Source organism: Carcharhinus amblyrhynchos, unplaced genomic scaffold (assembly GCF_965287045.1).
Source record: "Carcharhinus amblyrhynchos unplaced genomic scaffold, sCarAmb.v2.hapA scaffold_87, whole genome shotgun sequence".
Taxonomy (NCBI): domain Eukaryota; kingdom Metazoa; phylum Chordata; class Chondrichthyes; order Carcharhiniformes; family Carcharhinidae; genus Carcharhinus; species Carcharhinus amblyrhynchos.
Window position 1 is genome coordinate 778,881 of NW_027649827.1, and position 27,118 is coordinate 805,998.

General features: G+C 47.5%; 1 protein-coding gene, 1 long non-coding RNA gene, 16 other non-coding genes and 5 pseudogenes across 28 annotated transcripts; all 23 read left to right on the forward strand.

Annotated features, from left to right (window-relative positions):
* The first annotated feature begins 580 nt into the window (after nt 1-580).
* LOC145337979 (uncharacterized) lies at nt 581-4,524 on the forward strand. Of its 2 annotated transcripts, none has more exons than XR_013885418.1 (4): nt 581-611; nt 1,013-1,048; nt 2,832-2,893; nt 4,356-4,524. It is a non-coding gene; the product is annotated as an uncharacterized LOC145337979 (long non-coding RNA). The 2 variants fall into 2 exon arrangements; XR_013885419.1 differs by having other exon boundaries at nt 2,835-2,893.
* Nucleotides 4,525-5,195: 671 nt separating this feature from the next.
* LOC145337965 (uncharacterized) lies at nt 5,196-26,779 on the forward strand. 10 transcript variants are annotated; one of them, XR_013885412.1, is made up of 16 exons: nt 5,203-5,337; nt 6,129-6,166; nt 7,005-7,040; nt 8,656-8,695; nt 9,854-9,899; nt 12,082-12,186; nt 15,120-15,224; nt 19,418-19,522; nt 20,198-20,243; nt 21,609-21,710; nt 22,060-22,149; nt 22,366-22,412; nt 23,410-23,799; nt 24,874-24,945; nt 25,188-25,231; nt 26,672-26,779. XR_013885412.1 is itself a non-coding variant. In XM_080182743.1 (11 exons), the coding sequence occupies exons 2-10, from the start codon at nt 6,139-6,141 to the stop codon at nt 21,674-21,676; spliced, it is 579 nt and encodes a 192-aa protein (XP_080038869.1). In that variant the 5' UTR covers nt 5,200-5,337; nt 6,129-6,138; the 3' UTR covers nt 21,677-21,710; nt 23,410-23,487. The 10 variants fall into 10 exon arrangements, 1 of the variants encoding a protein (XP_080038869.1); XR_013885410.1 differs by lacking the exon at nt 20,198-20,243 and having other exon boundaries at nt 5,207-5,337; XR_013885413.1 differs by lacking the exons at nt 20,198-20,243; nt 21,609-21,710 and adding an exon at nt 19,873-19,960 and having other exon boundaries at nt 5,219-5,337.
* Nucleotides 5,938-6,058, forward strand: LOC145338002 (small nucleolar RNA SNORD22). Its single transcript, XR_013885434.1, has one exon. It is a non-coding gene; the product is annotated as a small nucleolar RNA SNORD22 (small nucleolar RNA).
* On the forward strand, nt 9,460-9,528 carry LOC145337986 (small nucleolar RNA SNORD31). Its single transcript, XR_013885423.1, has one exon. It is a non-coding gene; the product is annotated as a small nucleolar RNA SNORD31 (small nucleolar RNA).
* Nucleotides 9,942-10,009, forward strand: LOC145338005 (small nucleolar RNA SNORD31; annotated as a pseudogene).
* On the forward strand, nt 10,397-10,465 carry LOC145337994 (small nucleolar RNA SNORD31). Its single transcript, XR_013885428.1, has one exon. It is a non-coding gene; the product is annotated as a small nucleolar RNA SNORD31 (small nucleolar RNA).
* Nucleotides 11,531-11,599, forward strand: LOC145337984 (small nucleolar RNA SNORD31). The gene has a single exon (XR_013885421.1). It is a non-coding gene; the product is annotated as a small nucleolar RNA SNORD31 (small nucleolar RNA).
* On the forward strand, nt 12,240-12,308 carry LOC145337996 (small nucleolar RNA SNORD31). The gene has a single exon (XR_013885430.1). It is a non-coding gene; the product is annotated as a small nucleolar RNA SNORD31 (small nucleolar RNA).
* Nucleotides 13,622-13,689, forward strand: LOC145338001 (small nucleolar RNA SNORD31; annotated as a pseudogene).
* LOC145337998 (small nucleolar RNA SNORD31) lies at nt 14,085-14,153 on the forward strand. The gene has a single exon (XR_013885432.1). It is a non-coding gene; the product is annotated as a small nucleolar RNA SNORD31 (small nucleolar RNA).
* LOC145337987 (small nucleolar RNA SNORD31) lies at nt 15,273-15,341 on the forward strand. Its single transcript, XR_013885424.1, has one exon. It is a non-coding gene; the product is annotated as a small nucleolar RNA SNORD31 (small nucleolar RNA).
* Nucleotides 16,124-16,191, forward strand: LOC145337992 (small nucleolar RNA SNORD31; annotated as a pseudogene).
* On the forward strand, nt 16,557-16,623 carry LOC145338000 (small nucleolar RNA SNORD31; annotated as a pseudogene).
* Nucleotides 17,674-17,742, forward strand: LOC145337999 (small nucleolar RNA SNORD31). The gene has a single exon (XR_013885433.1). It is a non-coding gene; the product is annotated as a small nucleolar RNA SNORD31 (small nucleolar RNA).
* LOC145337988 (small nucleolar RNA SNORD31) lies at nt 19,115-19,183 on the forward strand. The gene has a single exon (XR_013885425.1). It is a non-coding gene; the product is annotated as a small nucleolar RNA SNORD31 (small nucleolar RNA).
* Nucleotides 19,567-19,635, forward strand: LOC145337997 (small nucleolar RNA SNORD31). The gene has a single exon (XR_013885431.1). It is a non-coding gene; the product is annotated as a small nucleolar RNA SNORD31 (small nucleolar RNA).
* LOC145338003 (small nucleolar RNA SNORD31) lies at nt 20,288-20,356 on the forward strand. Its single transcript, XR_013885435.1, has one exon. It is a non-coding gene; the product is annotated as a small nucleolar RNA SNORD31 (small nucleolar RNA).
* Nucleotides 21,760-21,827, forward strand: LOC145337993 (small nucleolar RNA SNORD31; annotated as a pseudogene).
* Nucleotides 22,457-22,525, forward strand: LOC145337985 (small nucleolar RNA SNORD31). Its single transcript, XR_013885422.1, has one exon. It is a non-coding gene; the product is annotated as a small nucleolar RNA SNORD31 (small nucleolar RNA).
* On the forward strand, nt 23,564-23,636 carry LOC145337989 (small nucleolar RNA SNORD31). Its single transcript, XR_013885426.1, has one exon. It is a non-coding gene; the product is annotated as a small nucleolar RNA SNORD31 (small nucleolar RNA).
* On the forward strand, nt 23,844-23,912 carry LOC145338004 (small nucleolar RNA SNORD31). Its single transcript, XR_013885436.1, has one exon. It is a non-coding gene; the product is annotated as a small nucleolar RNA SNORD31 (small nucleolar RNA).
* Nucleotides 24,998-25,069, forward strand: LOC145337995 (small nucleolar RNA SNORD31). Its single transcript, XR_013885429.1, has one exon. It is a non-coding gene; the product is annotated as a small nucleolar RNA SNORD31 (small nucleolar RNA).
* Nucleotides 25,276-25,344, forward strand: LOC145337991 (small nucleolar RNA SNORD31). The gene has a single exon (XR_013885427.1). It is a non-coding gene; the product is annotated as a small nucleolar RNA SNORD31 (small nucleolar RNA).
* Nucleotides 26,780-27,118: the final 339 nt, after the last annotated feature.

The following is a 27,118-nucleotide window of genomic DNA, read 5'->3' on the forward strand; positions in this document are numbered from 1 at the left end:
TGCCCCCCCTTTATCTTGAGGCTGTGCCCCCTAGTCCTACTGTCTTTTTTGAGCGGGAAGAGTCTTTCCACCTCTATCCTATCCATCCCATTCATCATCTTGTACGTCTCAATGAGATCTCCCCTCATTCTTCTAAACTCTAACGAGTACAAGCCTAGTTTATTCAGCCTCTCCTCATAGCTCAACCCCCTCAACTCCGGTATCAGCCTAGTAAACCTCCTCTGCACTCCCTCCAAGGCCAAAATATCCTTGCGCAGGTGCGGCGCCCAAAACTGCACACAGTACTCCAGCTGCGGCCTCACCAATGCCCTATACAGCTGCAGCAAGACCTCCCTACTTTTATATTCAATCCCCCTCGCTATGAAGGCCAGCATCCCATTCGCCTTCCTGACCACCTGCTGCACCTGCAGGCTGGGTTTTTGCGACTCATGCACAAGGACCCCGAGGTCCCTCTGCACCGTCGCCTGCTGCATGTAGTGACTGTCTTGACTTTGCAACCATTTGTGGCACTGCTGAGTTTATGATCTTCATATGGGTTGGAGTCGATTAATTAAGTGATTAAATCTGAATTTTGCATTTCAGATGTGGACAGGATGGTGTTGTCTGTACAGGTAATATTCCAGTGATTTTTCTGGTACATATGTTAATTGAAGTGCATTTTAGACTGGGAGCAGTGACTGAGCACCAGGCTACTATGATGTTTTCTATGAATTCTCTCTTACTGTATATTCCTGTAGAAATTTATGATGACTGAGTAGCAGTGGAATTGTACTGCTCTCCCACCCTACCCTAAATCTGATCAGTCACTGAAAGGTGCTGGGCACCAAGTAAAGCAACAGCAGCAAAGTCTTTGTCAAACCTGGTCCTGATCTGTTCTGGCAGATACTATACCTATTTGTATTTTCACCTGGGAGGGGTTTGGTTTCTGAGACGGCAAAGTGAACTCTGTTGGTGTAGGAATCTCAACCTTTGGTGCTACATGGTTGAAGTGAGATATTCCTTTTCTTTACAGGTTCTTCCTTGGTTCTGGCCAGCTTGCTGTCTTGAGGTGAGTGTCTCCTTTCTCCTTTGTATTGTAGTGTCCCTGCTGTGTAGAGCTTTTTGCCTTGTGGGGCTGGGGTGTTCCGAGTGTAAAGCAGTCAGTAATAATGATCCTGCGTCGTAGTGCTAGATTCCACAGGGGAGAGTTTGGTTGACTGGGTCTGTATTCACTGGAACTGAAAGGGAATCTCACTGAGATATCCAAAACTCGTTTGAGCTGGACAAACTGGATGTTTCCTCTGGCTGCAGTGTCTATAACAAAGGGTCACAGGCTCAAGATACAAGATCTGGCATTTGGGGCAGAAGGTGGTAGTGGAGGTACAGCATAGCCCTTCGGGCCAGTGCTCCAGGAGAAAATCCCAGTCTATCCAGCCTCTCCTTATAACTCAAACCATCAAGTCCTGGTAGCATCCTAGTCAATCTTTTCTGCACGCTTTCTGGTTTAAAAATATCCTTTCTATAATAGTGACCAGAATTGCACACAGTATTCCAAGTGTGGCCTTATTAATGTCTTGTACAACTTCAAGACATCCCAACTCCTGTATTCAATGTTCTGGCTGATGAAACCAAGCATGCTGAATGCTGCCTTCACCACACCGTCCACATGTGACTCCACTTTCAAGGAGCATGAATGTGTACCCCTTGGTCTCCAGTTCTGTAACTTTTCCCCAGTGCCCTTTCTAGTTTAATATTCTTTCACAATGTTTATGGTGGATGTGGATTTCTGGACTAGTAAGAAAGGGCTGTGGGAGGGTTTGGTGAGTATGGGTTCGCATAGATTGTCAGCCATGATATGGGTTAGGCTTAATGGCCAGGTCCTGCTCTTCTGTTCTTAAGAGCTAGGAGTTGACCACTTGGTCCCTTGAGCCTGCTGTACCATTCAGTAAGATTGTAGCTGGTCTTTTTGTGGACTCAGCTCCACTTACCTGCCTGCTCATGATAACCCTTAATTCCTTTACTGTTCAAAAATCTATCTGTCCTTGCCTTAAAAACATTCAATGAGGTAGCCTCAACTGGGTAGGGAATTCCACAGATTCACAACCTTATGTGGGAAGAAGTTCCTCCTCGACTCAGTCCTAAATCTGCTCCCCCTTTTTTGAGGCCATGCCCCTTGGTTCTAGTTTCACCCACCAGTGGAAACAACTTCCATGCTTCCGTCTTATCTATTCACTTCATAATCTTGTTTCTACAAGATCCTTCCTCATTTTTAGGGTGGCAGTATGGTTAGCACTGCTGCCTCACAGCACCTGTAACCTGCGTTCAATTCTGCTCTTGGGTCACTGTCTGTGGAGTTTGCATATTCTCCATGTGCCTTTGTGAGTTTCCTCAGGTGCTCAAGTTTCCTCCCACACTCCAAAGATGTGCTGGTTAGGTTGATTGGCCATACTAAATCAACCCATGTGTCAGGGGGATTAGCAGGGTAAATATGTGGGGCTATGGGAATATAGGGCCTGTGTGAGATTGTGGTCCATGCAGACTTGGTGGACTGAATGGCTGCCTCCTGCACTGTAGGGAATCTATGCTCCAGGTTCAGTTCCATTGCTTAGTTCATTTAAAATGTAGGATGGAGTGCTATGAATCTGCCACCCAGTCAGATCAGATTGCACCCAGCCTGCTGGGAGGTGGGGTTCAGTAACTGAAAGCTGCTGTTCAAATGATGATCACTAATTGTCAAGCATATATCTGAATTAAAGTTGAAGTGAATGTGTTCTGAGCACAGCAGAGGCCATTTGACCTCTCTCCTCCCCAATGGTCAGATACCCCAGTGATAACATCTTTTCCTCCCACAGCAGGACCAGGACCTCTCTGTGACCACGCAGCAAGAACGGAGGATTCTCACTAACCATCTGAGGTAGCTGTTTTGGGGAGAAGCAGGGGCTCTGCAGAGTGACTGGAGGGGTTGTCTTCCTGCTGGTGTTGATATGTTTTCATAGAGTCCCTACAGTGCAGAAGGGGAGGCCCTTTGGCCCATTGAGTCTGCACTGACTGTTCTATCCATGTAGCCCCATGTATTTGCCCTGCTAACCCCTCTAAGGATCTTTGGATGCCAAGGGGGTAACTTAGCATGGTCATGCCTCCTAACATGCACATCTTTGGACAGTGGAAGGAAACTAGAGCCCCTGGAGGAAACCCATGCAGACACGGAGAATATGCAGACTCCACACTAACAGTAACCTGAGCTAGGAATTGAACTTGAGTTCCTGGGGCTGAGGGGCAGGGCAGCATTGCTAACCAGTGTGCCACATAATGTAAACATAGAACATTACAGCGCAGTACAGGTCCTTCGGCCTCAGTGTTGCACTGACTGGTGGAACAAAACTAATGACCCTCTAACCTAAACTATTCCAGTGTTATCCATATGCCTATCCACTGACCATTTGAACGCCCTTGAAAGTTGGCAAGTCCACAACTGCAGGCAGGGCATTCCACACCCTTACTACTACACAGGTAGTAACTCAGTAGTATGTGGGAGATCTGTATGTTCAGTAATGCAAAGTATGTCTGCACACTGAGTGGCAGTGACCCAGTTTCTATCCTTTTGTCCCATGGTGAAGTATTCTAGCTTTCCATCTACAACATGACAGGCTGTCTGTATCATCTACCCTGTACTCCCCAACTGAGATTGCACCTTGGGCACCTATTTACCCTAATTGCTCCCAGGTGGTTCTTCAAATCCCTGCAGTGCAGAAAAACTTGGCCCATCACATCTTCACTGACCAGTCACTTTCTGGAAGTTTATTTTGTCAGTCACAAGTAAGGCTTGTGTTTTCACTGAAATGAAGTTACTATGAAATTTCCTGTAGTTGCCACACTCTGGTACCTGCTTGGGTGAATCTACCTAACCAGCACATGTTTAGAGTGTGGGGGGGAAACTGGAGCACCCAGAGCAAACTCATGCAGACATGGAGAGAATGTGTAGACTGCACAGACAGTGACCCAAGATGGGAATCAAACCCAGGTCCCTGGCACTGAAGCAGCAGTGCTAAGAACAGTGCTCCTAGTTCCATCAGTGGGTAATGTCTACAGAGTTCCTTTTTAAAGCATCCTTGATCTGTCTAGATGGATTAGTGCCTTAAACTGTGTGCTGGATTAATTCAGGGGCCTGGCATGTGCCCACTCTGACCATGCACTGAAGGAGGCAGTGATACACTGGGGGGTGTCTCGCACCAAATGATGTTGTAAATTGAGTCTTGTTCGTCTGAAAGCTAATGCTGAATTGCGGTGCAACTCTGATGGTGCAGCTGCTCAGGCTGGGTCCTGGCTGTAAGGGGATGTGTTCAGAATCTCACCTCTTGTCTGTCTCTCCCTTTCAGATCAGCTGCAAGTGACCTGGGGCATGAGCAATGGGTAAGTAGAGAGCTGTTAATGTGAAGGGGCTGGCATTGGACTGGGGTGGGCACAGTAAGAAGTCTCAACACCAGGTTAAAGCCCCAATTGGTTTATTTGGATTTACAAGCTGAGTGCTGCTCCTTCAGCACTCATGATGTGGATATGCTGGCGTTGGACTGGGGTAAACACAGTAGAAAGTCTGACAACATCAGATTTAAGTCCAAACGATTTATTTGATAGTAAACTCACTAGCTTTCGAAGTTTCCCTCTTCTTAAGGTCAGAACTCTCCATTCACCTGAAGAAGAGGGAAACCTCAAAAGCTAGTGAGTTTACTATCAAATAAATCAGTTGGACTTAAACCTGGTGTTGTCAGACTTTTTACTGCCTTCAGCACTCACCTGAGGAAGGAGCAGTCCTCCTGAAAGCTTGTGATACCAAATAAACCTATTGGATTTTAACCTGGTGTTGAGACTTCTTACTGAGCTCTGGAATTGAGAAAGGCTCCTCTAGGGATGCAGGTTCTAATCCATGCATTTTGGGGGGAGCTGGGGTCGTGAGGCTGTCATTGCTAGTTGGGGGGTTATTTGAGATGGTGGCGTTTTGATATCATTAATAGGAGTGGGGGGGGGTTTGGTGTTGTCAGCTGGAGGGAAGTAGGGCTGGATGTGGGTGTTGGGTTCATGGGGTGGAGCTGAGTGTTTTTGGTGGTGGGGCTGGCTGGCAGTTGGCGTGTCCTTGGGTTGAGCAGTTTGGGTGGGGTGGGTACTCACTGGTGGTTTGAAAGGATGATAACTGGCGTTAGCCTGTAAGTGGACGACAGATCTTGCCGAATGATGCACTAGTCACCAAAGCCCTGATCAAACCAGCCAGTGCTCTGTGACACTCCTGCCTCCCTTATGCCCATTCACACACCCTCTCCTTGCATTCCAGGTATGGCTCTGACAGCACACAAGCAGTGATGCCAGGTAAGTGGAACTGTATCTCGAGGATAGCCATTGGGATGGTATTCAGGCTGGTGAAGATCTTGCTTTGTTGGCTGTGTTTTTAATGTGCCAGTTGTACATCTTGCTTGGAGGGGGTAATGCATCTCAGTCACTGCATACCCCCTGAAGCAGTGCTGACTGACTGGGCTGGCTGCTCACTAACACAGCATGAAGCTGAACCAAAGGCTCTGCTAAACAAGAGAAGTTTGTCTGGCCTATTTCTCTGCTGGCTCAGACAGGGAGTCCACACCCCTGGCTGGGGCTGCACAATGGTTGGCACTGCTGCCCCTCAGCACCACAGTTCAATTCTCAGTTTGGGTCACTGGAGTTTGCATGTTCTCTGTGTGTGTGTGGATTTCCTCTGGATGCTGAAAAGATGTGCTGATTAGGGTGTATTAGTTATAATAAATTCTTCCTCCAGTGTACCTGAATAGTGTGGCGACTAGGGGATTTTCACAGCAACTTCATTGCAGTATTAGTGTAAACCTTACTTGTGACAAATAACTTTCCTGAGCTCTAGGCCATATATTTCAGATCATAGTCTCAGGCCTGAGAATTGCTTTCCACGTTCCCCCCAGTATGTCCTTGTGATGATTCCATTCCTGTCTTACTCACTGCGATGAGGCAGAACCTGCAAAGGTGAACCCACTGTCTCTTGTTGTGAGAGATGAGGACAGCTTGTTCTGTGAACAGTCTGATGGGACCATGGGGAGAGAGGCAGTGATCAGGCAGGAGAGAACTCCTTTCCAATGCTGTTTGCTTGTCTCTTTAAGGTGACCGAAGATGGATCGGTGTTACGGGCTCAAACCAGGTGAGCATCTTCTCTAACTTAATGGGCAGCGTCACCTGTGTGAGCTGACAGCAGATAGTTTGGGCTGGCCTGCTCTGTACCAGTAGTATGGTGGTTAGCTCTGCTCTCTGTGCCAGGGATATGGGTTCAGTTCCTGAGTTGGGTCTCTGTGGAGTCTGCATGTTCTGCCTGTGTTTCCTCTGGGTTTCTGGCTTCCTCCCACAGATGTGTGGGTTTGGGTGGATTGGCTGTGCTAAGTTGCCCCTTGGTGTCCAAAGTTGTGCAGGTTAAGTGGATTGGCTGTATTAAATTATCTTACTGTCGGGGGATTATTAAGGTAAATGTATGTGGTTATGGAGACCCACCCAGGGTGGGATTGTGGTCACTGCAGACTCAGTGGGCTAAATGGCCTTTGCACTGGGGATTCTGAAGTTCTGCCCCTTCCCCATAAACTTGTTTTGGATTTGTGCACAGTGCACTGGTGCAAGTTGATTTGTGGCCTGTGGGTGCTTTGCCTGGGTTCCTGATCCTACACCACTCAGTAATCAGTGGGACAGCTCCTGATTGGAGACAATTGCAGACCCTCCTCAATGAGGGTCTGATGGAGGTTCACAGCCCTTTGGCCCAATTTGTCCCTGCTGCCTTGCTCTCCCAAGTGGAGTGAATCCAGAGTCTGCTGTCAGAGTCTGTACTCAAAGGTGACGCTGCTCCTTATAGTGACCTGTCCAGTGATGATGATCCTTAGCTCACTTTGAGTCTGTGTGAAAAGAGTTTGAACATCCTGAGTGACTTCAATCTACATCAGATTCCCTGCATTCAGCTGGTGTCCACTTGCTCACTTTTGTTAATTCTCTTTCAGCCTGGGTGTTGATCAAGACTCTGTCCCATTGGCTTGGTAAGTGTTGGTGTTTCCAGATTGGGTATGGGTTGACTACAGTGCAAAACTGGGGGGATGGGAGTAAATGTTGTGGGGACTGCTCCCCTGTATTTAACATCCTAGAGGGGCAGGGGGTCAATATTTCCAACACTATCAGTCAGAATAAGATTAAACAGGTCTTGGTTGGATTGTTCATGTTCCCTGCTGTATAAATAGCAACTATATTTTTACAACATACAATCATTTCTGTGCCCTTTAGCATACCTTCCTACACTGCAGAAGGAGGCTATTCAGCCTATCGAGATTGACCTGCCACAATCCCACCCAGCCCCTTTCCCTGTAACACCACACACTTAGCATAGCTAGTTCCTCCTGGCACTGAGCCGGTTGGTTAACTTCAGTGATACTGGACAATCTGGTTCTCCACATCAAATCCAGGTTTAACATAGAATTCCTACAGTGCAGAAGGAGGCCATCTAGTTCACACTGACCACACTCTCACCCAGGCCCAATTCCTGTAACCAAGCATTATCCTAGCTATTCCTCCTGACACTAAGGGTCGATTTAGCATAGCCAATCCACGTAACTACCACTTCCTTTGGACTGTGGGAGGAAACCCACATGAGGATAATGTGCAAACTCCACACAGTGACCCAAACCAGGAATCGAACCCAGGCCCCTGGTGCTGTGGGGTGGCAGTGCTAGTGACTATGCCCCACTTCGCAAAGGGGCAGTTCTCAAAATCTTGGGGCTTTGAGAATCAGGTGTTGTAGCAATAAGCAACTTTGTTAATGCTGCTGTAACATGATGGTTGCTTTTATTAGTGGAATTTCGTTCTGCTGAACATCTATGATGCTATTGATAAAACTGATGCAGCATTAGCTGGGTTGCTGGAGGAGAGGTGGGGGCAATGTCTGGAAAAACTGTTCTGATTCTCTCATCTCCCTCTAGGGCAGGTGCTGCAGAGTGTGATCTTTGACTGTAACATCAGGTGGGTATCTTGGTTCAGAATAACTGTTTTTTTTATTTCCCCCATCTTCAGTTCTCTGGCTGCCTCCCCCCCCCCATTGTAGTTGACAGTGATTTTGGTCCTCATATTAGCATGTGTGCTGTACCCAGGCTTATCCCATCATTGCATGAGTAAGCCAGGCTTAGCATGTTTGGACTGTTTTCCCACCAGAAATTCATCCAGGCCCAATTCCTGTAACCAAACATTTATCCTAGCTATTCCTCCTGACAAAGGGTCAATTTAGCATGGCCAATCCACCTAACTACCACTTCTTTTGGACTGTGGGAGGAAACCCACATGAGGATAATGTGCAAACTCCACACAGTGACCCAAACCAGGAATCGAACCCAGGCCCCTGGTGCTGTGGGGTGGCAGTGCTAGTGACTATGCCCCACTTCGCAAAGGGACAGTTCTCAGTGTTGGGGCTTTGAGAATCAGGTATTGTAGCAATAAGCAACTTTGTTAATGCTGCTGTAACATGATGGTTGCTTTTATTAGTGGAATTTCGTTCTGCTGAACAGCTGTGATGCTTTGATAAAACTGATGCAGCATTAGCTGGGTTGCTGGAGGAGAGGTGGGGGCAATGTCTAGAAAAACTGTTCTGATTCTCTCATCTCCCTCTAGGGCAGGTGCCGCAGAGTGTGATCTTTGACTGTAACATCAGGTGGGTATCTTGGTTCAGAATAACCTTTTTATTTCCCCCATCTTCAGTTCTCTGGCTGCCTCCCCCCTCCATTGTAGTTGACAATGATTTTGGTCCTCATAAGCATGTGTGCTGTACCCAGGCTTATCCCATCATTGCATGAGTAAGCCAGGCTTAGCATGTTTGGACTGTTTTCCCACCAGAAATTCAATTCTTTTGAATCTTGCTGTTTTTGTTATGGGAAGATGGGGCATTGTAACCATATCTTTGGGCTAAGTTTGACGCAAGTGTTTTTACTCTGGCCTTATCCCTGTAACGCCACATTTACTGTGACTAATGTCACTGGGCTGGTAATCCAGGAGCCCAGGTTGAAGTGCTGGGGAAATTCTGGTTCAAATCCCATTCTGGCAGCTAATGGAATTTAAATTAAAATGGAAGTTATAAAGCTAGTTCTGGGTGATTCATTGCCATCCCTTTAGGGAAGGAGAGGTGCTGTCCTTAACCCAGTGTGGCCTAAATGTGGCTGGGGGTGGGGGAGGGGAGAGGCGAATGGTAAATGTGGTTACGAGAGTACAGCCTGGGTGAGATTGTGGTTGGTGCAGGCTCGATGGGCCACATGGCTTCCTCCTGCACTATAGGGATTCTATGATTTGATGCTGGGTGATAGTGTTATTAATTGACTGCCTGTGTGTTACAGGTACAGGATATGCCCTACTGCAGGAGGTGCTCTGCTGGCTGTCTCAGAGTTCAGTGTGAGCTGGTAAACTTGGTGCTTGTTGTGTTAGTGGCAAAGATGATGACTGCATTACCGCCCCAGTCTGAATGTTCAGATGATTGGTATGCTCTGATTGCTCAGGGGTGACTTGTTTTGGGCAGTGAGGCAGAGTGAGTGTAGTTAGCAGCTAATGGCCTGGGAACTGAACCTGTCCCAGCAGCTGTGCTGACTGTTCAGTGACAGGGGTTGGGGTAGGTACTGTATCTGCAGGCCACAGGAAGCAGATATGAGTTCTTCGCTGTTACTCCCAGTACATGTTGTATTAGGGAATGGTATAGTACAAGGTCCCAGAGTTAGTGCCAGATATGTTGTCCATTGGGCTAGAGTAAAGGCTGCCAGTATGACCCTGTGTTTGCACAGGAGCAGGCTTGGAAGTGTTATTAACTGACTCTCCTGTGTTACAGGTACAGGATACTCTCTGCTGCAGGAGGTGCTCTGCTGGCTGTCTTGGTGAGTTCAGTGTGAGGTGTTAAGCTTGTTGCTGCTTTTAGCAGCAAAGATGATGACTGCATTACTGCCCCAGTCTGAATGTTCAGATGATTGGTATGCTCTGATTTGCTCAGTGAGGGGAGACTTGTTTGGGCAGGGAGGCAGGGGAGGGTGTTGATGTTACCAACTAATGTCCTGGGAAGTGAACCTGTGCCAGTAGCTGTGTTGACTGTTCAGTGTCAGGGGCCAGGGTAGGTAATGTATCTGAGGCCACAGGGAGCATATATCTCATGAGTTGCTCATTGCTACTCCCAGTACATGATGTGTTTGTGAATGGTGTGAAGACTAACCAGTTACTTTATTACAGGTGTTGATGGGAGCAGTGGATGTGAAATACTGGCAGCGTTACACTTGGAGGTGCTGAGGGCAGGAAGATAATCACTGCACCTTCTCAAGAGCCACCCTGCAACAGGTTAGTCTCTGAGTTCAGTGTGAGCTGGTAAACTTGCTTGTGTTAGTGGCAAAGATGATGACTGCATTACTGCCCCAGTCTGAATGTTCAGATGATTGGTATGCTCTGATTGCTGAGTGAGGGGGGACTTGTTTGGGCAGGGAGGTGGAGTGTGGGTGTAGTTAGTAGCTAATGCTGTAGTGTTCTAGTGGAGTGACAGTATCTTGGGAGCTGAACTTGTCCCAGCAGCTGTCTGTTCAGTGGTGATGGGGAGCAGAGTAAATAATGTCTGTTCCCTGTGGTCTGCAGGTACATGTTTATCTAACAGTTGCTCACTGCTCTTCCCAGTACATGGTTGTATTGAGGATGAGGCTGATGTTCTGGTATTAATGACATAAATTGTAGGATCCCTACGGTGCAGACAGGTCATTTAAATGACAATTCAAACAGATCCAGGCCCTTGGCCCCCAAGCCTGCACTGACCATGCTGTCCAACTAACTAAAACCCTGTATCCTTCTATGGACCATATACGTCTATTCCTGTCCTAATTGATGTATTTGTCCAGGAGCCCCTTACATCATATCTGCTTCCACTACCTCCTAGTAGTGTTCCAGGCACCCACCACCCTCTAACAAAAAACTTAACCTTGTCCCTCAGCACCTTTTTTAAAATCTCTGCCCCATAGTAATTGACTCTTCCACCACCCTAGGGAAAAGATTTTTTTCTGGCCCATCAAGCACAGCTCCCACCCAGGCCCTATCCCATGACCGTGGTGAATTTGCTGTGCTAAGGGGCAATTTAGCATGGATAATCCACCTAATCTGCACAACTATGGACTGAGGAAACTAGAGCACATGGGGATAAACCCACACAGACAGGGAGAATGCAGACTCGGACAGTGAGCTGAGGCTGGAATCAAACCTGGGACCTTCGTGCTGTGAGGTAGTGTTAACCAGTGTGCTGCCTAAAGTAGGCCAGGAAGGGTAAGGACATCAGTGAACCAGATGGGTTGTTTCAGACAGTCGACAATGGCATTCTGACTAAATCTTGCTTCTACACTGGATGCTGGGTTGGAAGTGTTATTAACTGCCTATCTCCTGTGTTACAGGTACAGGATACTCTCTCTGCTGCAGGAGGCGCTCTGCTGGCTGTCTTGGTGAGTTCAGTGTGAGCTGTTAAACTTGGTGCTTGTCGTGTTAGTGGCAAAGATGATGACTGCATTACCGCCCCAGTCTGAATGTTCAGATGATTGGTATGCTCTGATTGCTCAGTGAGGGGAGACTTGTTTGGGCAGGGAGGCAGGGTGTGGGTGTAGTTAGCAGCTTGAGAGCTGAACTTGTCCCAGCAGCTGCGCTGACTGCTCAGTGACAGCAGGGAGTGCCTAGGTACTCCTGTTGATGTAATTGTCCAGATGCCCCTTAACTCACTATTATATCTGCTTCCACTGCCTCCCTTGGCAGCTACCACCCTCTAACAAAAACACTTAACCTTGTCCCTCACACCTTTTAAACCTCTGCCCCATAGTAATTGAGTTTTCCACTATCCTGAGGAAAAGTTTTTTTTCTGGCCCATCAAGCACTGTTGCAACCCAGGTCCTATCCCATGACCCTGGTGAATTTGCTGTGCTAAGGGGGCAATCTAGCATGGATAATTCACCTAATTGCACATTTTTGGATCTGAGGAAACTAGAGCACCTGGGGGTAAACCCACACAGACACAGGGTGCAAGACTGACCAGATCTTTTATTGCAGATGGTGACAGGAGCAGCAGATGTGAAATACTGGCAGCGTTACACTTGGAGTTCTTCAGGGCAGGAAGATAATCACTGCACCTTCTCCAGGGCCAGCCTCCAACAGGTTAGTCTGAATCATTGTCTGGTGAGTACACTCACTGCTGCTTGTTGTGTTAGTGGCAAAGATGATGACTGCATTACTGCCCCAGTCTGAATGTTCAGATGATTGGTATGCTCTGATTGCTGAGTGAGGGGAGACTTGTTTGGGCAGGGAGGTGGGATGTGGGTGTAGTTAGCAGCTAATGCTGTAGTGTTCTAGTGCAGTGACAGTATCTTGAACTGCACTTGTCCCAGCAGCTGTGCTGACTGTTCAGTGACAGCAGGGAGTGGGGTAGGTAATGTACCTGCAGACCACAGGGAACAGATAGACTTCTTTCTAACAGTTGCACCCTGCTCTTCCCAGTACATGTTTGGGGATGAGGCTGAAGTTCCAGTGTTAGTGACACAAATTGTAGGATTCCTACAATGCAGACAGGTCATTTAAATGACAATTCCAGCACAGGTAGAGGCCCTTTGGCCCTCAAGCCAGCACTGACCATGCTGTTCCAACTGAACTAAAATCCTGTATTCTGTGCACTATATCCCTCTATTCCTGTCCTATGGGTTTGTCCAGGTGCCCCTTAGTCACTACTGTATCTGCTTACCTGGCAGTGTTCCAGGCACGCACCACCCTCTAACAAAAAACTTCATCTTGTCCCTCAACACCTTGAACCTCTGCCCCATAGTAACTGACTCTTCCACTCTGGAATATAGATTTTTTTTCTGGCCCATCAAGTGCTGTTCTAACCCAGGCCCTGTCCCATGACCCTAGTGAATTTGCTGTGCTAAGAGGCAATTTAGCGTGGATAATCCACCTAACCACATCTTTTGGACTGAGGAAACTAGAGCCCCCAGGGGTAAACCCACACAGACATGGGAAGAATGCAGACTCAGCACAGTGAGCTGAGGCTGGAGCAAAACCTGGGATCCTGCTGCTGAGAGGCAGACTGTTAACTACTCTGCAGCCAAAGTAGGCCAGGAAGGGTAAGGACAGCAAATTTCCTTCCCTAAAGGACATGAGTGAACCAGATGGGTTTTTTTTTTCAGACAGTTGACAATGGATAATCAGTAGATACTTAGTCCCAGGTTTTTCATTGAATTTAAATTCCACTATCTGCTGTGGTGGGATTTGAACCCAAGACATCAGCTGAGTTTCTGGGTTAATAGTCCATCAATTAATACTACTAGACCATTGCCTCCCCCTGCTGGAGTTGCTCACCGCTCCTCCCAGTACATGTGTTGTATTTGGGAAAGGCATAGGCCAAGGTCCCAGAGTTAGTGGCAGATGTTGGAATTGTCCTGGGATTCTGACTAAATCTTGCTTCTACACTGGACACTAGGTTGCAAGTGTTATTAATTGACTCTCCTGTGTGTTGCAGGTACAGGATACTCTCTGCTGCGGGAGGTGCTCTGCTGGCTGTCTCGGTGAGTTCAATGTGAGCTGGTAAACTTGTGTTAATGGCAAAGATGATGACTGCGTTATTGCCCCAGTCTGAATGTTCAGATGATTGGTATGCTCTGATTTGCTCAGCAAGGGGAGACTTGTTTGGGCAGTGAGGTGGGGGAGGGAGTTGGTATTAGCAGCTCGTCCTGGTAAGTGAACCTTTGCCAGCGGCTGTGTTGGCTGTTGAGTATCAGGGGCCTGGGTAGGTAGTGTATCTGCACCCTGTGGCCTGCAGATGCATCTTTGAGTTGCTCACTGCTCCTCCCAGTACATGATGATGTATTTGTGAATGTGTGAAGACTAACCAGTTCTTTGATTACAGATGTTGATGGGAGCAGCGGATGCATGATACTGGCAGCGTTACACTGAGGTGCTGAGGGCAGGAAGAGAATCACTGCACCTTCTCAGAGGCCACCCTCCAACAGGTTAGTCTTGGTGAGTTCAGCGTGAGCTGGTAAACTTGGTGCTTGTTGTGTTAGTGGCAAAGATGATGACTGCATTACTGCCCCAGTCTGAATGTTCAGATGATTGGTATGCTCTGATTGCTCAGTGAGGTGAGACTTGTTTGGGCAGGGAGGTGGGGTGTGGGTGTAGTTAGTAGCTAATGCTGTAAAGTTCTAGTGGAGTGGCAGTGTCTTGGGAGCTGAACTTGTCCCAGCAGCTGTCTGTTCAGTGGTGACAGGGAGCAGGGGAGGTAATGTATCTGTTCCCTGTGGTCTGCAGGTACATGTTTATTTAACAGTTGCTCACTGCTTTTCCCAGTACATGTTTGTATTTGGGGATGAGGCTGAGGTTCCAGTGTTAGTGACACAAATTGTAGGGTCCCTACAGTGCAGACAGGTCATTCAATGAAAATTCCAGCACAAGTACAGGCCATTTGGCCCTCGAGCCTGCACTGACCACGCTGTCCATTTGAACTACAACTCTGTATCCTTCTGTGGACCACATCCCCCCCCCCCCCCCCCCCCCGTCCTATTGGTGTGTGACCAGGTGCACCTTATATCACATCTGCTTCCACTACCCCAGCTGAGGCTGGAATCAACCCTGGGACCCTGATGCTGTGAGGTAGTGTTAACCACTGCTGCTGAAGTAGGCCAGGAAGGGTAAGAACAGCAGATTTCCTTCTCTAAAGGACATCAGTGAACCAGATGGTTTTGTCAAACTGTTGACAATAAATAATCAGTAGATTCTTAGTCCCAGGTTTTTCATTTGAATTCAAATTACGCCATCTGCTGTGGTGGGATTTGAACCCCAGTCTACAGGACATTAGCTGAGTTTCTGGGTTAATAGTCCAGCAATTAATACCACTAGGCCATTGCCTCCCCCTGTTGGAGTTGCTCACTACTCCTCCTGGTACATGTGTTGTATTTGGGAAAGGTATAAGCTGAGGTCACAGTTAGTGCCAGATCTGTTGTCCATCAGGCTAGTGAAGGCTGCCAGTATGACCCTGTGCTTGCACAGGAGCACGTTTCATCAGGAGTGCAACACTGACCAGATTGTGTTTTTTTTTACAGATGGTGACAGGAGCAGCGGATGTGAAATACTGGCAGCGTTACACTTGGAGGTGTTCAGAGCAGGAAGATAATCAGTGCACCTTCTCAAGGGCAACCCTCCAACAGGTTAGTCTGAATCATTATACAGTGCGTACACTCTGCTGCTTGTGTTAGTGGCAAAGATGATGACTGCATTACCGCCCCAGTCTGAATGTTCAGATGATTGGTATGCTCTGATTGCTCAGTGAGGGGAGGCTTGTTTGGGCAGTGAGGCAGGGTAGGGTGTTGGTGCTGTGATCAGCTAATGTCCTGGGAACTGAACTTGTGTCAGCAGGTGTGACTGTTCAGTGTCAGGGGCCAGGATAAGTAATGTATCTGAGGCCACAGGGAGTGGGTACATCTTTTGAGTTGCTTGCTGGTATTCCCAGTACATGATGTATTTGTGAATGGTGTGAAGACTAACCAGTTATTTTATTGCAGATGTTGATGGGAGCAGCAGATGTGAAACATTGGCAGTGTTACACTTGGAGGTGCTGAGGGCAGGAAGATGATCACTGCACTCTTTCAAGGGCCACCCTGCAACAAGTTAGTCTTGGTGAGTTCAAGTTAGCTGGTAAACTTGGTGCTTGTTGTGTTAGTGACAAAGATGATGACTGCATTACTGCCCCAGTCTGAATGTTCAGATGTTTGGTATGCTCTGATTGCTGAGTGAGGTGAGCCTTGTTTGGGCAGGGAGGTAGGGTGTGGGTGTAGTTAGCAGCTAATGCTGTAGTGTTCTAGTGCAGTGACAGTATATTGGGAACTGAGCTTGTCCCAGCAGTTGTGCTGACTGCTCAGTGACAGGAGGGAGTGCAGTCGTAACGTACCTGCAGACCATAGGGAACAGAGACTTGTATCTAACAGTTGCCCAGTGCTCTTCCCAGTACTGCGGCTGAGGTACCAGTGTTAATGACAAATTGTAGGATTCCTACAGTGCAGTCAGGTCATGCAATGAAAAGCTGGTAAACTTGGTGCTTGTTGTTAGTGGCAAAGATGATGACTGCATTACTGCCCCAGTCTGAATGTTCAGATGATTGGTATGCTCTGATTTGCTCAGTGAGGCAGGGGAGGGTGTTGATGTTACCAGCTAATGTCCTGGGAAGTGAACCTGTGCCAGTAGCTGTGTTGACTGAGTCAGGGGCCAGGGTAGGTAATGTATGAGGCCACAGGGAGCAGATATATCATGAGTTGCTCATTGCTACTCCCAGTACATGATGTGTTTGTGAATGGTGTGAAGACTAACCAGTTACTTTATTACAGATGTTGATGGGAGCAGTGGATGTGAAATACTGGTAGCGTTACACTCGGAGGTGCTGAGGGCAGGAAGATAATCACTGCACTCTTTCAAGGGCCACCCTGCAACAGGCTAGTCTTGGTGAGTTCAAGTTAGCTGGTAAACTTGGTGCTTGTTGTGTTAGTGACAAAGATGATGACTGCATTACTGCCCCAGTCTGAATGTTCAGATGATTGGTATGCTCTGATTGCTGAGTGAGGGGGACTTGTTTGGGCAGGGAGGTTGAGTGTAGGTGTAGTTAGCAGCTAATGCTGTAGTGTTCCAGTGGAGTGGCAGTGTCTTGGGAGCTGAACTTGTCCCAGCAGCTGTCCGTTCAGTGGTGATGGGGAGCAGAGTAAGTAATGTATCTGTTCCCTGTGGTCTGCAGGTACATGTTTATCTCAGTTACTCACTGCTCTTCCCAGTACATGTTTGTATTTGGGGATGAGGCTGAGGTTCTGGTATCAATGACACTAGGATCCCTACAGTGCAGACAGGTTATTTAAATGAGAATTTCAGCACAGATCCAGGCCCTATGGCCCTCAAGCCTGCACTGACCATGCTGTCCAACTGAACGAAAACCCTGTATCTTTCTGTGGACCATATCCCTCTATTCCTGTCCTATTTGTCCCGCTGCCCCTTATCTCATATCTGCTTCCACTACCTCCCCTGGCAGTGTTCCAGGCACCCACCACTCTCTAACAAACAACTTAGCTTCATCCCTCAGCATCTTAAACCTCTGCCCCATAGTAATTGACTCTTCCACCACTCTAGGGAAAAGAATTTTCTGGCCCATCAAGCACAGCTCCCACCCAGGCCCTATCCCATGATTGTGGTGAATTTGCTGTGTTAAGGGGGCAATTTAGCATGGATAATCCACCTAATCTGCACACCTATGGACTGAGGAAACTAGAGCACATGGGGATAAACCCACACAGACAGGGAGAATGCGGACTCGGACAGTGAACTGAGGCTGGAATCAAACCTGGGACCCTGGTGCTGTGAGGTAGTGTTAACCAGTGTGCTGCCTAAAGTAGGCCAGGAAGGGTAAGGACATCAGTGAACCAGATGGGTTGTTTCAGACAGTCGACAATGGCATTCTGACTAAATCTTGCTTTACACTGGATGCTGGGTTGGAAGTGTTATTAATTGACTATCTCCTGTGTTACAGGTACAGGATACTCTCTCTGCTGCAGGAGGTGTTTTGCTGGCTGTCTTGGTGAGTTCAGTGTGAGCTGTTGAACTTGGTGCTTGTTGTGTTAGTGGCAAAGATGATGACTGCATTACTGCCCCAGTCTGAATGTTCAGATGATTGGTATGCTCTGATTGCTCAGTGAGGGGAGGCTTGTTTGGGCAGTGAGGCAGGGTGTGGGTGTAGATAGCAGCTAATGCTGTAGTGTTCACATGCAGTGACAGTATCTTGGGAACTCAGCTTGTCCCAGCAGCTGTGCTGACTGTTTCCCTGACTACAAGGAGTGGGGTGGGTAATGTACCTGCAGGCCATGGGAACAAATAGACTTATCTAACAGTTGCTCACTGCTCCTCCTGGTACATGTTTGTATTCAGGGGTGAGGCTGAGGTTCCAGTGTTAGTGACACAAATTGTAGAATTCCTACAATGCAGACAGGTCATTTAAATGACAATTCCAGCACAGGTAGATGCCCTTTGGCCCTCAAGCCAGCACTGACCGTGCTGTCCAACAACAACCCTGTATCCTCTGCACCATATCCCTCTATTCCTGTCCTATTGGTGTTTGTCCAGGTGCCCCTTAGTCACTATCATCTGCTTGCCTGGCAGTGTTCCAGGCAAAACACCACTCTCTAACAAAAAACTTAATCTTGTCCCTCACACCTTGAACCTCTGCCCCATAGTAACTGACTCTTCGACTCTGGAATATAGAATTTTTTTCTGGCCCATCAAGCAATCTTCTAATGCAGGTCCTGTCCTGTGACCCTAGTGAATTTGCTGTGCTAAGGGGCAATTTAACATGGATAATCCACCTAATCTGCACATCTTTGGACTGAGGAAACTAGAACACCTTGGGGGTGAACCCACACAGACAGGGAGAATGTGCTGTGTCTGCACTGTGACCCAAACCTGCAATTCTGGTGCTGAGGTGGAGTGTTAACCACTCTGCTGTCTTTACCCTTTGGCCTACGTTGGTCACAGATCTCCTTCCCTAAAAGTGAACCAGATGGGTTTTCCAGACAGTCAATAATGGATAATCAGATTCTTCATTCAAATTTTTTTACTGAATTTAGTTTCCATGATCTGCTGCGGGAGGATTTGAACCCTGGTATCCAACACAGCTGAGTTTCTGGGAAAATAGTCTGGCAATTAATACCACTAGACCATTTCCTCCCCTGTTGGAGTTGCTCATTGCTCTTCCTGGTACATGTGTTGTATTTGGGAAAGGTATAAGCTGAGGTCACAGTTAGTGCCAGATCTGTTGTCCATCGGGCTAGTGAAGGCTGCCAGTATGACCCTGTGCTTGCACAGGAGCACGTTTCATCAGGAGTGCAACACTGACCAGATTGTGTTTTTTTTTACAAATGGTGACAGGAGCAGCAGAAGTGAAATACTAGCAGTGTTACACTCGGAGGTGTTCAGAGCAGGAAGATAATCAGTGCACCTTAAGGGCCACCCTCCAACAGGTTAGTCTGACTCATTGTACAGTGCATATACTCACTGCTGCTTGTGTTAGTGGCAAAGATGATGACTGCATTACCGCCCCAGTCTGAATGTTCAGATGATTGGTATGCTCTGATTGCTCAGTGAGGGGAGGCTTGTTTGGGCAGTGAGGCAGGGGAGGGTGTTGGTGCTGTGATCAGCTAATGTCCTGGGAACTGAACCTGTGCCAGCAGGTGTGACTGTTCAGTGTCAGGGGCCAGGGTAAGTAATGTATCTGAGGCCACAGGGAGTGGGTACATCTTTTGAGTTGCTCACTGGTATTCCCAGTACATGTATTTGTGAATGGTGTGAAGACTAACCAGTTATTTTATTACAGATGTTGATGGGAGCAGCGGATGTGAAATACTGGCACCATTACACTCGGAGGTGTTCAGAGCAGGAAGATGATTGCTGCACCTTCTCAAGGGCCACCCTCCAACAGGTTAGTCTGAATCATTGTACAGTGTGTACACTCCTGCTTATTCATGGCAAAGATGATGACTGCATTACTGCCCCAGTCTGAATGTTCAGATGATTGGTATGCTCTGATTGCTGAGTGAGGGGAGGCTTGTTTGGGCAGTGAGGCAGGGGAGGGTGTTGGTGCTGTGATCAGCTAATGTCCTGGGAACTGATCCTGTGCCAGCAGTTGACTGTTCAGTGTCAGGGGCCAAGGTAGGTAATGTATCTGAGGCCACAGGGAGCAGATACATCTTATGAGTTGCTCACTGCTCCTCCCAATACATCTGTTGCATTTGTGAATAGTGTGAAGACTAACCAAATCCTTTATTACAGATGGTGATGGGAGCAGCAGATGTGAAATAATACTGGCAATGTTACAAGGATGATGATCGCTGCACCTTCAAGGGCCACCCTCCAACAGGTTAGTCTGAATCATTATACAGTGAGTGCATTCACTGCTGCTTCCTGTGTTACTGCCCATTGTGATGAAAGTATCGCCCCCGTCTGAATGTTCAGGTGACTGATTGATACCTCTGAAGGCAGCTCTGACTCTGCACAATGTCTTGACCCGGAATTGTCCTGGGATTCTGACTAAATCTTGCTTCTACACTGGACGCCGGCTTGGAGGTGTTCTTAACTGACTCTCCATGTGTTGCAGGTACAGGATACTCTCTGCTGCAGGAGGCGCTCTGCTGGCTGTCTTGGTGAGTTCAATGGGAGCTGTTAAACTTGGTGCTTGTTGTGTTAGTGGCAAAGATGATGACTGCATTACCGCCCCAGTCTGAATGTTCAGATGATTGGTATGCTCTGATTGCTGAGTGAGGGGAGACTTGTTTGGGCAGCGAGGTGGGGTGTGGGTGTAGCTAGCAGCTAATGCTGTAGTGTTCTAGTGCAGTGACAGTATGTTGGGAACTGCACTTGTCCCAGCAGCTGTGCTGACTGTTCAGTGACAGCAGGGAGTGGGGTGGGTAATGTACCTGCAGACCACATGGAACAAATAGACTTTTGTCTAACAGTTGCTCACTGCTCTTCCCAGTACATGCTTGTATTTGGGGATGAGGCTGAGGTTCCAGTGTTAGTGACACAAATTGTAGGATTCCTACAATGCAGACAGGTCATTTAAATTACAATTACATCACAGGCAGAGGCCCTTTGGCCCTCAAGTCTGCACTAACCATGCTGTCCAACTGAACTAAAACTCTGTATCCTTCTGTGCACCATATCCCTCTTCCTGTCCTATTGATGTATTTGTCCAGATGCCCGCTTAGTCAGTATATCATCTCTGCTTCCACTACCTCCCCTGGCAGTGTTCCAGGCACCCACCACCCTCTAATAAAAACACTTAACCTTGTCCCTCAGCATCTTAAACCTCTGCCCCATAGTAATTGACTCTTCCACCACCCTAGGGAAAAGATTTTTTGGTCTGTCAAGCACAGCTCCCACCCAGGCCCTATCCCATGATTGTGGTGCATTTGCTGTGCTAAGGGGTAATTTAGCATGGATAATCCACCTAATCTGCACACCTTTTGGACTGAGAAAACTAGAGCACATGGGGGTAAACCCATGCAGGCTCGGACAGTGAGCTGAGGCTGGAATGAAACCTGGGACCCTGGTGCTGTGAGGGAGAGTGTTAATCACTGTGCTGCTAACGTAAGCCAGGAAGGGTAAGAACAGCAGATTTCCTTTAAAGGACATCAGTGAATCAGATGGTTTTGTCAAACTGTTGACAATGGATAATCAGTAGATTCTTAGTCCCAGGTTTTTCATTTGAATTCAAATTCCACCATCTACTGTGGTGGGATTCGAACCCCAGTCTACAGGACATCAGTTGAGTTTCTGGGTTAATAGTCCAGCAATTATACCACTAGACCATTGCCTCCCCCTGTTGGAGTTGCTCACTGCTCCTCCCAGCCCTCATGTATTTGGGAATGGTATTGGTTGAGGTCCCAGAGTTCGTGCCTAATCTGTTGTCCATCAGGCTAGTAAAGGCTGCCAGTATGACCCTGTGCTTGCACAGGAGCAGGTTTCATCAGGAGTGCAACACTGACCAGATCCTTTTTTTTTTACAGATGGTGACAGGAGCAGCGGATGTGAAATACTGGCAGCGTTACACTTGGTGTTCAGAGCAGGAAGATAATCGGTGCACCTTCTCAAGGGCCACCCTCCAACAGGTTAGTCTGAATCATTGTACAGTGAGTACGCTCACTGCTGCTTGTTAGTGGCAAAGATGATGACTGCATTACTGCCCCAGTCTGAATGTTCAGATGATTGGTATGCTCTGATTTGCTGAGTGAGGGGAGACTTGTTTAGGCAGGCGAGGGTGTTGGTGCTGTGATCAGCTAATGTCCTGGGAACTGAACCTGTGCCAGCAGTTGTGACTGTTCAGTGTCACTGTTCAGTGTAGGTAATGTATCTGAGGCCACAGGGAGCAGGTACATCTTTTGAGTTGCTCACTGCTCCTCCCAATACATGTGTTGCATTTGTGAATAGTGTGAAGACTAACCAAATCCTTTATTACAGATGGTGATGGGAGCAGCAGATGTAAAATAATACTGGCAATGTTACCCTTGGATGATAATCGCTGCACCTTCAAGGGCCACCCTCCAACAGGTTAGTCTGAATCATTGTACAGTGAGTACACTCACTGCTGCTTCCTGTGCTACTGCCCATTGTGATGAAAGTATAGCCCCCGTCTGAATGTTCAGGTGACTGATTGATACCTCTGAAGGCAGCTCTGACTCTGCACAATGTCTTGACCCAGAATTGTCCTGGGATTCTGACTAAATCTTGCTTCTACACTGGACACTGACTCTCCGTGTGTTGCAGGTACAGGATAATCTCTGCTGCAGGAGATGCTCTGCTGGCTGTCTTTGGTGAGTTCAATGGGAGCTGGTAAACTTGGTGCTTGTTGTGTTAGTGGCAAAGATGATGACTGCATTACCGCCCCAGTCTGAATGTTCAGATGATTGGTATGCTCTGATTGCTCAGTGAGGGGAGACTTGTTTGGGCAGTGAGGTGGGGTGTAAGTGTAGTTAGCAGCTAATGCTGTAGTGTTCTAGTGTAGTGGTGGTATCTTGGGAGCTGAACTTGTCCCAGCAGCTATGCTGACTGTTCAGTGACAGCAGGGAGTGGGGTAGGTAATGTATCTGCAAACCACAGGGAACAAATAAACTTTTATCTAACAGTTGCTCATTGCTTTTCCCAGTATATGTTTGTATTTGGGGATGAGGCTGAGGTTCGAGTTGGTAATACAAATTCCTACAACACAGGTCATTAAATTACCATTCCAGCACAATTCCTTTGGCCCTCAAGTCTGCACTGACCATGCTGTCCAACTGAACAAAAACCCTGTATCCTTCTGTGGACCATATCCCTCTATTCCTGTCCTATTGATGTTTGTCCAAGTGCCCCTAAGTCACTATTGTATCTGCTTCCCTGGCAGTGTTCCAGGCACGCACCACCCTCTAACAAAACTTAATCTTGTCCCTCAGCACCTTGAACCTCTGCCCCATAGTAACTGACTCTTCTGTTCTGGGATAATCAGTAGATTCTTAGTCCCAGGTTTTTAATTGCATTCAAATTCCACCATCTGCTGTGGCAGGATTTGAACCCAGGTCTCCAGGACATCAGTTGAGTTTCTGGGTTCATAGTCCATCAATTAATACCACTAGACCATTGCCTCCCCCTGTTGGAGTGGCTCACTGCTCCTCCCAGTACAAGTGTTTGGGAATGGTGTAGGTTGAGGTCCCAGAGTTAGTTCCAGATATGTTGTCCATCGGGCTAGAGTAAAGGCTGCGAGTATTACCCTGTGCTTGCACAGGAGCAGGTTTCATCAGGAGTGCAACACTGACCAGATCCTTTTTATTACAGATGGTGATGGGAGCAGTGGATGTGAAATACTGGCAGCGTTACACTTGGAGGTGTTGAGGGTAGCAAGATGATCATTGCACCTTCTCGAGGGCCACCCTCCAGGTTAGTTTGAATCATTATATAGTGAGTACACTCACTGCTGCTTGCTGTGTTACTGCCTACCCTGATGACCTCAGTATCGCCCCAGTCTGAATGTTCAGGTGACTGATTGATACCTCTGAAGGCAGCCCTGACTCTGCACAATGCCTTTTGACCCAGAATTGTCCTGGGATTCTGACTAAACCTTGCTTCTACACTGGATGCTGGGTTGGAAGTGTTATTAACTGACTCTCCCTGTGTTACAGGTACAAGATACTCTCTGCTGCAGGAGGCGCTCTGCTGGCTGTCTCGGTGAGTTCAGTGTGAGGTGTTAAACTTGTTGCTTGTTGTGTTAGTGGCAAAGATGATGACTGCATTACCGCCCCAGTCTGAATGTTCAGATGATTGGTATGCTCTGATTGCTGAGTGAGGGGAGACTTGTTTGGGCAGGGAGGCAGGGTAGGGTGTAGATAGCAGCTAATGCTGTAGTGTTCTAATGCAGTGGTGGTATCTTGGGAGCTGAACTTGTCCCAGCAGTTGTCTGACTGTTCAGTGGTGATGGGGAGTGGGGTAGGTAAATGTATCTGTTCTGTGGTCTGCAGGCATATCCCTCTTCCTGTCCTATTGATTGTATTTGTCCAGATGCCCCTTAGACAGTATCATATCATTTACGTTTCCACCCATCACCCTCTAACAAAAAACTTAACCTCGTCCCTCAGCACATTAAACCTCTGCCCCATAGTAACTGACTCTTCCACCCTAGGGAAAAGATTTGTTTTCTGGCCCATCAAGCACTCTTCCAACCCAGGCTCTAGTCCATGACCCTGGTGAATTTGCTGTGCTAAGGGGCAGTTTAGCATGGAAAATCCACCTAACCTGCACACCTTTGGGCGGAGTGAACCTATACAGACTCAGCTGGAGTCAAACCTGGGACCATGGTGCTGTGAGGTAGTGTTAACTACTGTGATGCTAAAGCAGGCCAGGAAGGGTAAGGACAGCAGATTTCCTTCTCTAAAGGACATCAGTGAACCAGATGGGTTTTTTCCAGACAGTTGACAATGGATAATCAGTAGATTCTTAGTCCCAGGTTTTTCTTGAATTCAAATTCCACCATCTGCTGTGGTGGGATAGAAATCCAGGTCTCCAGGACATGAGCTGAGTTTCTGGGTTAATAATCCAGCAATTAATACCGCTAGACCATTGCCTCCTGCTGTTGGAGTTGCTCACTACTGCTCCTGGTACATGTGTTGTGTTTGGGAATGGTGTAGTGTTAGTTCCAGACATGTAGTCTGAGAGGCTAAAGTAAAGGCTACCAGTATGACCCTGTGCTTGTACAGGAGTAGGTTTCATCAGGAGTGCAAGACTGACCAGATCCTTTTATTACAGATGGTGACGGGAGCAGCGGGTGTGAAATACTGGCAGTGTTACACACTCAGATGCTGAGGGCCACTCCAACAGGTTAGTTTGAATCATTATACTGTGAGTACACCCCCTGCTGCTTGCTGTGTTACTGCCCATCTGATGACCTCAGTATCGCCCCAGTCTGAATGTTCAAGTGACTGATTGATACCTCTGAAGGCAGCCCTGACTCTGCACAATGTCTTTTGACCCAGAATTGTCCTGGAATTCTGACTCAATCTTGCTTCTACACTGGATGCTGGGTTGGAGGTGTTATTAATTGACTATCTCCTGTGTTACAGGTACGGGATACTCTGCTGCAGGAGGTCCTTTGCTGGTTGTCTCGGTGAGTTCAGTGTGAGCTGTTAAACTTGCTGCTTGTTGTGTTAGTGGCAAAGATGATGACCGCATTACCGCCCCAGTCTGAATGTTCAGATGATTGGTATGCTCTGATTGCTCAGTGAGGTGGGATGTGGGTGTAGTGAGCAGCTAATGCTGTAGTGTTCTAGTGGAGTTACAGTATCTTGGGCACTGCACTTGTCCCAGCAGCTGTGCTGACTGTTCAGTGATGGGAGTTGCTGGTGGTGGGTAGCTAAGTAATGTACCTGCTGTCTTATTTTATTCATTCCTGGGACATGGGCATCTCTAGCTGGGTCAGCATTTATTGCCCATCCCAGTTGCCCCTTGGAGGGGCAGTTGTGTCAACCACTGCTGTGGCTCTGGAGACATGTAGGCCAGACCAGGGTAAGGACAGCAGATTTCCTTCCCTAAAAGGAACCAGATGGGTTTTTCCCACAATGGGTCATCAGTAGATTCTTAATCCCAGATTATTTTTTTACTGAATTCAAATTCCACCATCTTCTGTGTTGGTATTCAAACCCAGGTCCCCCAGAACATTAGTGAGGTTCTGGGTTAATACCACAAGGCTGTCACTTCTTCCCCTGTTTATTTAACAGTTGGTACAGCATCTCAGTACATGTTTGTATTTGGGAATGTGGCTGAGGTCCCAGAGTTCGTGACACAAATCATAAAATCACAACGGTGCAGAGAGAGGCTGTTTTTGGCCCATTGAGCCTCTACCAACAACAATCCAACCTAGGACTTGTGGGGATAGGGCCATGAATTTACCTTGCTATTCCCTTGGTGCTGAGGGGCAATTTAGTGTGGCTGGAGGTTTACAACATGGAAACAGACTTTTTTTGGCCCAACTTGTCAATGCTGCCCTTTAACTCCCAAAGTTTGTCCCAATGGCCCACATTTGGCCCATATCCCTCTATATACCCATTTTATCCATGTAACTGTCTAAATGTTCCTTAAATCAACCCAACCCCACATTTTTGGAATGTGGGAGGAAACCCACACAAGGAGAACATGTAGACTCCTCACAGTGACCCAAGTTGGGAATTGAACCCAGGTCCCTGGTGTTGTGGAAGCAGTGCTTTCAGAATTGTTTGCAGTGAATGGTGTTTTCCTGTACGCTGCAGGAGCAGGACACAGGGCTGAGTGAGGATGACTCCTCGACTGATCTATCAATGTGCTCACAATCTGCAGCCTCAGGCTAAGGATTTCAGATAAAACCCACAATATTCTGGCCAGGGTGGGTTTGGGGTGGGGTAGTTCAGTCTCCCAAAGGGCAGATTCATGCTGTGATCTTTAATTGGTGGTTCTGGACTGACAGTCTTCTGGTCAAATAATCCCCTCACAGCATAGTGCTGATAGACTGCTGCAGGCGGGGGTGGGGTCTGAATGGTGATAGTCGTAACCAGTTTTCTCTTGTTCCCTATAGGTGATTGGATCAGTTAGCAGCATAGGATCAAGTTTTTAACTGTGCAGTGAGACCTGCCCTGTTCCATAACCAGTTCCTGTACCAAATAAACAATTCAATAAAGTCCTGTTTTTTAAATCCTCTGGTGTCAGTCTACTTGAAATATGTTGGTGTCACGGTGATTAGAGTGATGCTGCAGGCAGTCCATCAGCTCCATCTTTCAGAAGTGTCACAATGGCTGCCACACTCAGCTGGAATCCAGTCTTTATTAAAGCTTCCATTTTAAATTTGGATTACAAAATACACAAACATCATCAATTGGTGATATTTGTCTCTATGCCACACACACACTCCCTTTATTCTCCAACCTTAGTGCAATGCAGTGCTGGTAAAACATGTCTTGACTACAAGACAGGCAGCAACACAGGATGTGAGGGTAAAATGGAGAGATAAGTCTGCACAACACAC